General features: G+C 41.0%; 1 protein-coding gene across 1 annotated transcript; it reads left to right on the top strand.

The window, feature by feature from the left end:
• The first annotated feature begins 8,509 nt into the window (after positions 1-8,509).
• LOC103202274 (importin subunit alpha-3-like) lies at positions 8,510-10,035 on the top strand. The gene is given in 3 exon segments (XM_042781815.1): positions 8,510-8,607; positions 8,609-8,864; positions 8,866-10,035. Coding segments are annotated over 3 exon segments (1,491 nt in total). The 5' UTR covers positions 8,510-8,542.
• Positions 10,036-12,028: the final 1,993 nt, after the last annotated feature.

Genomic DNA, 12,028 nt, shown 5'->3' with positions numbered 1-12,028 from the left:
TAAAGTGACCCCTTAGGTCAAAGCAGAACTGTCCCATAGAGTTTCGAAGGTTGTGAAATTTACAGAAGTAAGCTGCCTCATCTTTCTCCCATGAAGCAGCAGATGGGTTCGAACTGCAACCTTTTGATTAGCAACTGAATGCTTTAACCACTTGCAACCAAAACTCCTTGTACTCGTCACTAGGCTATATAGAAGAGTAACATGATTAAACTGAGCGCCAGGGGGTGGGTTTGCAGCACTATGTAGCACAAGCACGTGAGACAGAGAAAGAGAGAGAGAATGGCCACAAAAGTCAATTTTCCCACTCAAACCTTGACCCCAACCAACCCTATCTTACTTCCCAGCTAGACATTATGCTACCATAGTTTCTTGTCACCATGTTCCTTGCTACCTCCTTGCAATTAATTGGCCACACTGTTGCTCCTCTTGTAATCATCTTCCCTTCTCCCTTCCTATCCATAAACTACTCGTCATCATAATGCGGTTCCATTTCTGCCTTCTCCATGAAGTCCTCCCAAGATGAACCCTCCTTTGTCTGGTACCATCAGCACTTCTTGCCTTTCCTAAATAAACATTAACTTATTTGTCCAGTTCTGTTTCCTGCCAGTCCTGGATGTAATTTCCCTTTATGTAGAGACTCTAAACAAGTTTCAGAACTGTGTCTCATATTCTCTTTGCAACCAAAAAGTACCAGCCACATGGTAAGAGGCTGGTTAAATAATACTGAGTTAGGCTGACTGTTTATGGAGATCCTCCTCCCAACACGTTAACATTTGAAAGAGGAGAAACAGAAATATATCTTTCTCACACACACACATCTTTTCTAGGCCTTTTCTGGCTTGTAACTTACCACTGACTCTCAGTTTTCATAGATAATGGTGAAATGGAAAATTCATTGAAAATGAAAAATCATAAATAATCCCCACAGCTCCTTTTGCTCATTAGTTTTCCTCCTCCTCATTTCTGGGCAGACTTAAAACTACTTCTGTCTTTCACAGGTGTGCATACTTACCCTTGCTCTTGAACTAGAATTTTTAGCATGTTGCCAAAGTTCACTAGATTAGATATATAAGGGCAGGAACTGATTTGTTAATATGCATACTTACCAAACTGTAAATTCTATAAATATCTTTATCTTCCTTCCAACTTTAGTGTTCTAACGTTTATCACCATCACCCTCTGAACCTCTGAATGCTGTAGCTATCCAATCTTTTGGCTCTACATTGTTTTGATTTACCCTACCAATTAAGAGCTCAATGCCGTTGAGTACATGCCAACTCATATTGACCCTAGAAAACAGAGTAGAACTGTCCCATAGGATTTCCAAGGCTGTAATTATTATGGAAGCAGATTGTCTCATCTTTCTCTCATGGAACACTGGTGGGTTTGAACTGCTGACTTTTGAATTAGCATCTGAGCACTTAACCCCTGTGTCACAAGAAGCCCTTCCCTATAACATTATAATTATTGTAGTTATTAAATAAATCAATGTTTGTTTCTGCTTAACCACATATTTAATCACATGTTTGCTCACCATTGCTTCTTGCATCTCAGACTTTCCATTCATGCTGCAAACCCCAGAAAGGACTGGTTTGTGGCTACAAATTCTCAAGGGAGATTTCTCCTACTCCACTACAACACCAACATCAAATCAGACAACTTTTCCTGCTGTCCTATTCCACCAGGCAGATTTATTTTGAATTTAACCTTAAATTGAGGATGTATGCTCTTTAGACTCCCAGCTTTACGTGTGGTCTTCTATTAAATTTCTCACCCCATCTCAGCCTAGGCTTTATTCCTTTTCTTCTAAACTCTGTGCATCCATCAAAACAAAACTTCTGGTGACTAGGGTTGGTCAGATGACCTCAGATCAAGTCTGCTTTGGTGTTCCCTTACACTCAAGTTTCCCTCTTTCACTTAGTTTTAAACTTCTGTGGATTCCTTCCTTTCTTGCTGTCTCAGAGATGCATTTCTTAAAAATGTTTTTTATATTCTGCCCCTGCCACTGAAACTAGCAGTCTGCAATTCCTTATTGTAAACAATTAATATTGTCATATATAAAACTGCCACTGTGCAGAAATAATAACAGCTAATATCATTGAACACTACTATGAGCTTTTTAAGAGCTCTGGTGGTGTAGTACCTAAGGCATTTGACTGCTAACCAGAAGGCTGTTGTTCAAACCCACCAGCCACTCCTGAGAAGGAAGACTGGGCAAACTACTTCTATAGAGATACTGCCTCAGAAAACCAAGGAGGGCTTGCTATGAGTCACAATCAACTGGATGGTAGTGAAGGTTGTTTTTTGTTGTTTTGTTTTTGAGCTTATTACCCTTAAACATATTTTACTTTGTTGTTGTTGTTGTTATTTGCCCTCGAGTCACCCCCGACTCATAGCGACCCCTCCTTGGGTTTCCGAGGCAGTAACACTACGGAAGTAGATTGCCCAACCTTCCTTCCAAGGAGTGGCTGGTGGGTTTGAACCGCCAGCCTTCTGGTTAGCAGTCAAGTGCCTTAGGCACTATGCTACCAGAGCTCCTAAAAATCTTTACAGAAGCAGATTGCCCCATCTTCCTGCTGCAGAGCAGCTGGTGAGTTTGAACCGCCAGCCTTCTGGTTAGCAGTCAAGTGCCTTAGGCACTATGCTACCAGAGCTCCTAAAAATCTTTACAGAAGCAGATTGCCCCATCTTCCTGCTGCAGAGCAGCTGGTGAGTTTGAACCACCAACCTTCTGGTTAGCAGTCAAATGCCTTAGGCACTGAGCCACCACCACAGTTTACTGTCATTTAATCCTCACAACACCACTAGTAGGTGAAACATACCTGACTCCAGAGTCCATGCTATTGACTATTACCCATTCCTTGTCTACAAGAGCAGAGATCACAAAGACAAACAAAACTCACTGCCACCGAGTTGATTCCCCCTCATAGTGACACCTATTGGGTTTCTGAGGCTTTGTAAGTCTTTACAGAAGCAGATCACCCCATCTTCATTTTGTGGAGTGGCTGGTGAGTTTGGACCACTGACCTGGTTAGCAGCCAAATGCCTTATCCACTAAACCACCAGAGCTCCTTAGAGATCACAAAGAGTACTGAATTTCCTAATTAATACAGCCAGTAAGCTCACCAGAATGCCAGGAGTTGTTTTTCCAAGACTGGGAATGAGTCATACAGAGCCTCTTACTGGGCTGTGTTTGACAGAGACATAGCTGCTGCACAGGTGAGGTTACAAGTTGCAGTGTAGTAAATTACTTAGTGTGGCTTTTCTACCCATTAAGTCTTTGTAAACTCCAAGGTGGAATTTTCTACGAGCAACTGAGGAGCTCCTGATTGCTGAATAATATTTCTGTTGGGCGTGGCACAATACAATGTTCTGGGAGGTGCCTACTCTTTCTCAGGTGCTTAGAGTTCTGATGCTGTGATTGGCTAGTTTGACCACCCTTCCGGGCTCAAAAGGAGGCCTCCTGGAGGCAGAACACTCTGACTGCTGGTTGAGGAAAACATGCTGCCAAAAGAGACACGTGCCCCTGAAAGAGACATGTGCTGCTGGGAAAGAGATGCAAGAGACACGCATTGCTGAGTGAGACACAAAGGGACCAGCACTGCTGGGAAAGAGACTGTGAGAGACTGTCAGCTGAGGGACGGTGGGCTGGAGAGAGACTGAGCATTCTTCCTGAACTTGAGTTGTAGCCTGGTGCTTCCCTAATAAACCTCATAATCTGTGAGTACTATATGGCCACTGCAGCGAATTATCGAACCCAGGAGAGAGACGGTGGTGCTTTAGGGAGGAACAGTTGGTGAAAGGGCTGGAGGGAGGTAGCATGTCTGGCCTTGTAGGAATAGGCCTTGGGTTACCGCTGGTAATCCTGTCTTCCTCTTGTAGGATTAGAGGTCAGAACATGTGGCCTCCTTGCCATTTTTGCACAAGTACAACCTAAAGCCACGAAGGTAATAAAGTTTCATCACAGTACCATTTTCCTTTATGTGGAGTGACTATATGGAACACTACCTTGAGAAGGAGGCCAAGGCTGCCTCTGAGCCCAGTGAGACAGGATTCTGGCTTATTACCAGTGTCTGTCATGAAACAGGATACAGAAGTGTCGATCTGGGATATTCTTGACCTAAGAACTTGGACCAAGGGAAATCCCAGTCCTTGAATTTGATCTTCCCACCACCTACCTGGTCAACTGAGCTAACTTCTCAGACCCACAAGTTCTGCTTTATATATTCTCTCCTCCTCCCACTCAGCAGTAAGTGAAAATCCTTATCCGAACTCTTCTAAAGGTAGTTGTTTGTTTTCGCCACAGTTCCTTTCCCTGGACTTGTTTATCTAATTTTATTTAATGCAGCCCTACATATGAACTGGTTCATGTTTTCAGAACTGTCAAGAAATTAGGGTAAGAGGAATAAAAAGTAGGTATAGAGACAATGAACTTTTCTAGAAAGTCTGTTCTAAGTCAGAGGGCTATCCTGAACCTTCTGAGCTTTCTAAACCCCAAAATACTGGGAGAGGTTTTCAGTGTAATGGCAACAAGTATAACTTCTGCGGTCATTCTGCTGGGATTTGAATCTTAATTCTAAACCTACATGCTATTTGACTGGACAAGTTACTTAATCTTTTTAAGCCTTAATTCCACAATCTGCAATATGAGGAAAATAACTGTGCCTGTCTCCTGGAGTTGATTTGTAGATAAGCAATTCTCAATTCACCCCTCACCTCAGGACTTCTTTACACTCCTAAAAAATTATTAATGATCTCAAGGAGCTTTCATTTATGTGTGTTACATCTATTGATACTTGGCACAGCAAAAATTAAAAGTGGGAATGTTTAAAATATTTATTTATTTAAACATAGTAATACTTCCGTAATGATACTGCCTCGAAAACCCAAGGAGGGGTTGCTATGAGTCGGGTCCGACTCGATGGCACATAACAACAACAAAACAATAAACCCATTACATGTTATTCACAAATAGCAAGTTTTATGAATAATAATTGCATTTTCCCAAAAATGTATGAGAAGAATTTTACATTTTTGTGATTTTTTTAAAAAAATGTCTGACTTAGTAGAGGGCAACTGTGAATTCACCTAACTGTTGCATTCAATCCGTCGTGACATGCTTTTGGGTTGACTTATATGAAGAAAATCTAGCCAACTACACATATGTAGTTGGAAAATAGAGGAGTATTTTTAATAGTCTTTTCAGGTAATTGTGAATATTATCTTTTCCAATTCTCAGCAAGTGTTAGTTTTGTAAGAGTTAGTTGCAATACGGAATCTGAAACTGTACCAATGAACTTGCACTGTTACCTTAAAATCTACTGTACCCCATCTAAGATTTAACTTTGTCTCTCCTCATCTAGAGCAAAGATGAATGAAGAAAATCAAAGACACATGGCAACAATTAGTACAAAGGACTAGTGGACCATGCAAACCTCAGCCTACACAACCCTGAGCCCAAAAGAACTAGATGATGCCTGGCTACCACTGTCAACCAGTCAGAAAGAGATCAGAATAGGAAATCCTGGATAGTATGGGACAAAAATGTGGAACAAAATTCAAAATCATAAAAAAAAAAAAAAAAGACCAGACTTACATCTGATAGGGACCCATGAAAACCCCAAGACTATGGCCCCAGTCACCCTTCGGGCCCAGAATTGAACTCATTCCTGTGGCTTCCAGCCAAACCATAGACAGGCACACAAAGTGCATAGTTACACCAGGTAGGTATACTCCTTAGAATAATCAACCATGGGAGATCAGAAGGGCAGCATTTACACAGGGAAATGGATCAGAGGACAGAAATTCATAGGAAAAGAGGACACAGAAAAAATGTAACCACATGGAGGAAGTGGGAAGAGAGCTGTTACATTACGATGTTTGCAGTCAAAGTCATGAAACAGGATGTGTATGTACTGTAGAATGGAAAATGAATTTGCTCTGTAAATTTTCACCCAAATAACAATAAAAGAAAAAAATCCATTATACAATCTTGCACTTTGAAAGGCTCTTTTGCTCATGCATAAATTTGTAGCATCATGCATTAGTCATTTTAAAACTATGGTTTGGTGAGTTAGTTATACAGATCTTTCATCTATTGACCCATTGCATTAGTCAATGTTCAAAAACTACTTTCATTAACATCACCACTAATATTACCAGAAAAGCCTTGGAGAACTATGAAGCTTATGGTGGTAGATGCAAGTTTTCCAAAATTAATTTTCACTTGAAAGCTTAAATGCTCACACCAGCAAAATAATAATTAATAATAATGATGCCAGTTGTTTTCCTTGAAGTAACAGACTCACTTTCTTTTTTTGAGAACCTGTCTGCCAAATACCCAAACCTATAAAATCATAGATTGTCAGTCATTTTGTTCTAGGAAAAATGAGGTTCCATGAAAAAAAAAAAAAAGAAAAAGCAGCTAGTTTAGATTACAACTCAATCACACATGAGCTTTCCCTTGGACCTACCATCATATTTTAGTATGCAGCAGAAGTACCTTAGGAGCTCTGGTGGCATAGTGCCTAAGACATTTGACTGCTAACCAGAAGGCTGGTGGTTCAAACCCACCAACCACTCCTTGGAAGGAAGATGGGACAATCTACTTCTGTAGTGACACTGCCTCAGAAACCCAAGGTGGGGTCACTGTGAGTCGAAACCAACTCGATGGCATATTACAACAACAGAAGTACCTTATGCCCAGGTCCCATTTCATCACCCAGAATATTTAAAATTGAATATTCAAAGGGTCAAGACTTAACAAATTTACTTTTTGCTGCTTCATCAGGACATCAAGTGAAACTGGCATTTTATGTTTACTATGAGTCCGTGGTGCCTGAAGAATATGGTGACTATTATTACAGTGTGGAACCACTGCCTTGATTCATATACCACATGGTGTTGGTAGTTTAACCCACCATCAATGCAAATGTCAACACAGAGAAAAAGGCAATGATGACTTGGTATCGCTATGAAAATAGTTTTGACCTCAGAGAACATGTGGTGGTTAAAGTTGTGTATCAACTTGGCTGGGCTCTGGTGTTGAGTGTCTGGGCAGCTGGATGTAGTGATTCCCCATGATGAGACTGGTAATCAACTCCATGGTGGGATCTGCTGTGAGCAGCTGAGTAGCTCCCTTCAAGGTGTGATCCACTTCCAGTACATAAGGAGAAGCTTTGAGAAAGGTCTCTGATCTTCTTGGCACATCTGGATCCTGCATTTGGCTGAGTCATCAGTGGCCTGCCATGTTGCTTGCTGATTTTGGGACTGTGGACTGCCATGTTGCTTGCTAATTTTTGGACTGTGCCATTTTACTTGATGATCTTAGGTTCGTCAGCCTCAGCAGCCAGCAGCTGTGTGAGTCAAGAAAAGCCTCCAGCCCTAGTGGGCCTGGAACAGGAGGCAGAGCTGAAGCCCAAGGTCAAGGGGCCTTTACCCAGCCCTGAGAGCCAGCACTTTGAACTCAGACTTCTAGTCTCCTAAACTGTAAAAGAGTAAATCCCTATTAGTTAAAGTTATCCACTTGTGGTATTTTTGTTATAGCAGCACAAGAGAACCAAAACAGACCGCTTAAGGAACTCCAGGGTCCACAGACCACATTTGAAAACCCCTATTGTAAGACCGCAAGGGGTCCTGGTGGTGCAATGGTTAAAGCACTTAGCTGCTAACTGAAAGGTGAGCAAAAGAAAGATGTGGCAATCTACTTCCATAGAGATTTACAGCCTTGAAAAACCTATAGGCCAGTTCTATCTGTCCTCTGTAGTCACTATGAATCAGAATCAGTTCAAACACTGTGGGTTTGGTTTGGATTTGGTTGTAAGATCAGGTGTCAACAAGCTTTTTCTTAAAAGTAACAGATGATAGTAGATTATTTTCAGCTTTGCAGACCATCTAGTCTCTGTCTCAACCACTCTGCTCTTCCATTGTAGTGTGAAAGCAGCCATGGGTAATAAGTAAATGAATGTGTTCCCATAAAATTTTATACTGACAGATCATAGTTTGTTAACTCCTGGTATAGACAAATGTGATAATGAATGAAAAATACTTACCACAATATAGTAATTATAATAATTGCTCAATTAATAGTAGTTGTTATTACAAGGTTTCTTGGCTACCCACAAATACACACACACCACCAGAGTAAGACTGTTAAATATTAGCAATACAATATTGCTCTCTATCTCTTGCCTTTTTATCATAAATATTGAGTAATAAAATAAATCCAACATATTGCCAAAATAATAGATTCAAATCAGTTAAAGAAAGTAAATAAGCCCGCAGTTGTCTTTGCCAGAGCTGCTGTCGCGCTGGGGTTGGGGGGGGCGGGCGGGGAAAGGAGGAAAGGCCTTGGCAGAGGCAGGTGAAAGGAGGAAGGAAGCGGCGGCGCCGCAGGCATAGCTCAGGCGGCAGCCGGGTTCCTGGGAGTGTCGGTGCGGCATGGTGGTTGGGGCGGATCCCGCGGGGCCCGGGCGGGGGAAGGAGTCACTGGCCGGGCCAAGGGCTCAAGAATTTCAAGAACAAAGGCCGCGACTTGGAGACTATGAGAAAACAAAGAAATGAAGTTGTGGTTGAATTAAGGAAGAATAAAAGAGATGAACATCTCTTAAAGAAGAAATGTACCACATGAAGGTATCTGTGAAGACTCTGATATAGATGGTGATTATAGAGTGCAATATACCTCTCTAGAAGCTGTTGTTCAGAATGCTTCAAGTGATAACCAAGGAATTCAACTAAGTGCAGTTCAGGCTGCCAGGAAGCTTTTGTCCAGTGATCGAAATCCACCCATTGATGACCTAATAAAATCTGGAATATTGCCTATTTTAGTCCATTGTCTTGAAAGAGATGACAATCCTTCTTTAATAGTTTGAAGCTGCATGGGCTTTGACAAACATTGCATCTGGAACCTCTGAACAAACTCAAGTAGTAGTTCAGTACAGTGTTGTGCCACTTTTTCTAAGGCTTCTCCATTCACCTCATCAGAATGTTTGTGAGCAAGCAGTCTGGGCATTGGGAAATATTATAGGTGATGGACCCCGCTGTAGAGAATATGTCATGAGTCTAGGAGTTGTGAAACCTTTACTTTCCTTCTTAAGTCCATCTATTCCTATAACTTTCTTAAGAAATGTTACTTGGGTTATGGTCAACTTATGTCGCCACAAAGACCCATCTTCACCAATGGAAATCATTCAGGAGATTCTTCCAGCCCTTTGTGTTTTAATTCATCACACAGATGTAAATATATTGGTAGATACTGTCTGGGCCCTCTCTTACCTTACTGATGCTGGCAATGAACAGATACAGATGGTAATAGACTCTGGAATAGTTCCTCATTTGGTTCCTCTGCTCAGCCACCAGGAAGTTAAAGTTCAGACTGCTGCACTTCGAGCTGCAGACAACATTGTTACTGGAACTGATGAGCAAACACAAGTAGTTTTGAATTGTGATGCTCTTTCACACTTCCCAGCACTTCTGACACATCCCAAAGAGAAAATTAATAAAGAAGCAGTGTGGTTCCTCTCTAACATCACCGCAGGAAATCAGCAACAGGTTCAGGCAGTAATTGATGCCAACCTCGTACCAATGATAATACACCTTTTGGATAAGGGGGATTTTGGCACTCAGAAAGAAGCTGCTTGGGCCATAAGTAACTTAACCATTAATGGAAGGAAAGATCAAGTGGCCTACCTTATCCAGCAAAATGTTATCCCACCTTTTTGCAACTTGCTGACTGTAAAAGATGCACAAGTTGTGCAAGTGGTACTCGATGGACTAAGTAATATATTAAAAATGGCTGAAGATGAGGCAGAAACCATAGCCGATCTTATAGAAGAATGTGGAGGACTGGAGAAAATTGAATAACTTCAAAATCATGAAAATGAAGACATCTACAAATTGGCCTATGAGATCATTGATCAATTCTTCTCTTCAGATGATATTGATGAAGATCCTACCCTTGTTCCAGAGGCAATACAAGGTGGAACATTTGGTTTCAATTCATCTGCCAATGTACCAATGGAAGGGTTCCAGTTTTAGAAAGATGTGTGGAAGTTAAGTCCATGCAGCACTGATATAAAGGTTTGATCCATCAAGCTTGGCTCATGGGATCTGCTGCTGCATTAAATCGGGAAAGAAAATGTGAAGATTTCATTTGGAATCACAGAAAATGCCCAAATTAGGTCAAGATGGCAAGTGGGTGTGAGTGAGAATGAGTGGCAAAATGTAATGAAAACTTTACATGGATGCTTATTTAGGTTGTTAAAGGTAAAAGGGGCTACAGGTCACAGATCTTCAGTGCCTGAGAAAGGAACATTGACTTACTTTATAGCAATTGAGGGGAAAGTGCAGTACTGTCATCTTTAAGCCTTGTAAGCATAAAAGAGAATAGGATGCCCGTATAAGTCAAAGGAAGATGAGCCCAAGCCTTGCTATGAAGCAGTGTATAAGTGGGCAACGTTGAATGAATGTCTGGCTCAATGATGGAGAGCCAGGTTCATCTTCCAAATCTAGGGCTCTTCACTCCTGAAGCAGACTCCTAGACCTGGAGTGACTGTGTACGAGAGTGTGGTGTGGTGCTATATGTGAACGCATGCAAGTTTGATTCGCCTTCAGGGGGCTGATAAACCTAGTAAATCATCAAAGGGAGATCATAAGTGTTAATGTACACTGGACATGAAAACAAAAACTGGTTTAGCAGCAGATATTAGTTTACTCTGCAGCCTGTGTTTTCTATCCCACCTCTTCCCTTTTCTCATCCTCTACTCCCACACCTTCCCCCTTATTTTAGCCTTTATTTACTTTACCTAGTGTGTTAGACTGGGTTCTCTAGAGAAACAAAAACCAACAAAGCTTATATATCTAGAGAGAGAGAGAGAGAGAAATTTGTCTTAGGAAAATGGCTCACAAACATATAGAAGCCGGCAAGTCCAAAGTCCTTGGAGGAAACGTCAGGCTGGAGGCAGCCTTAGCTTCCGCAACTGCAGGGAGCCGAGAAATTCAAGGCTGGCAGGCAGTACACTGGTTGTTGACTCCAACAAAAGACGAATCCAAGATCTCCAGGCCGAGCGGTGGGCTTCTCACTCACGGAAGGTTGTGGTCAGCACACCAGGGTCCCGATCCACAAAAGAATGTCTCTCTTCCCAGGATGTTCTTGGATATCCTGGAAGCAGGCCACTCCCCTAGGGAAACTCCCCTTGGGAAGATTGGCCACTCAGAACACAGTCATCCAATCTCATCATGGGAACAACCACACAGAACTAGGGTCCAGCCAAGTTGACACACAGCTCCAACTATTACACCTAGTATGGCTTTTTAGTTGCTTCTCAAGTCAGAAAACTTCAGGAAGGTTTCCCTGTGCATTTGCACTAGATGAATGTTTGATGCTATGAAAAGCTTTCCATATCATCAAAACAAATTTGTGTAGATTTTTGCATGGAAAAAAAAATCAAAACTTTCCCTCAAAATGGGCTGTTGCAATACACAAGTTGCCATAATAGTATAAAACAGTAAAATGTATTTTAAAAGCCTTTCTTTTCATTTTCAGAGATAACGTAAAGATCTTTGCATAAGGTAAATCTATAGCATAGTTCATTTTTAGATTTTGTTGAGTTCTGTAAGAAGAAGAAGAAGAAAGTTTCAGTTGTGGTAGAATACCATGTTGTGTTTAAATGTTACTTGATTTCAAACTTTGTTTCCTATGAAAATGATATGGAAACTTCTAAAATGGAATTTGGTGCATATGCTGCTGAATAAAGACCGATGAAGAGGTTTGACTAGATGTACAAATCAAGTAATGGTTTGAACACCTTTAATAATATGCCTAATCTGTTCAATTGTTTTAGAATCTTTTTATCTTAGATGTAAGCAGCCATGAACAATCTATTTTGAACCACTTTAGGGAGAAAACTTTGTATTTTTAAAACTTGCATAAAATTTATGCAAGTGGTTTTTATAAATTGAAATAATACCTCAGTTTTGAGGTTATGCACACTAAATTAAGTGTGACATAAATTAATTTGTACAAAAAGAA

The sequence above is a fragment of the Orycteropus afer genome, unplaced genomic scaffold, assembly GCF_000298275.1.
Source record: "Orycteropus afer afer isolate SDZICR_OR568_19922 unplaced genomic scaffold, OryAfe1.0 scaffold00175, whole genome shotgun sequence".
NCBI classification, from domain to species: domain Eukaryota; kingdom Metazoa; phylum Chordata; class Mammalia; order Tubulidentata; family Orycteropodidae; genus Orycteropus; species Orycteropus afer.
The sequence above is the reverse complement of the archived record's forward strand: the minus strand, read 5'-3'. Positions and strand labels throughout refer to the sequence as shown.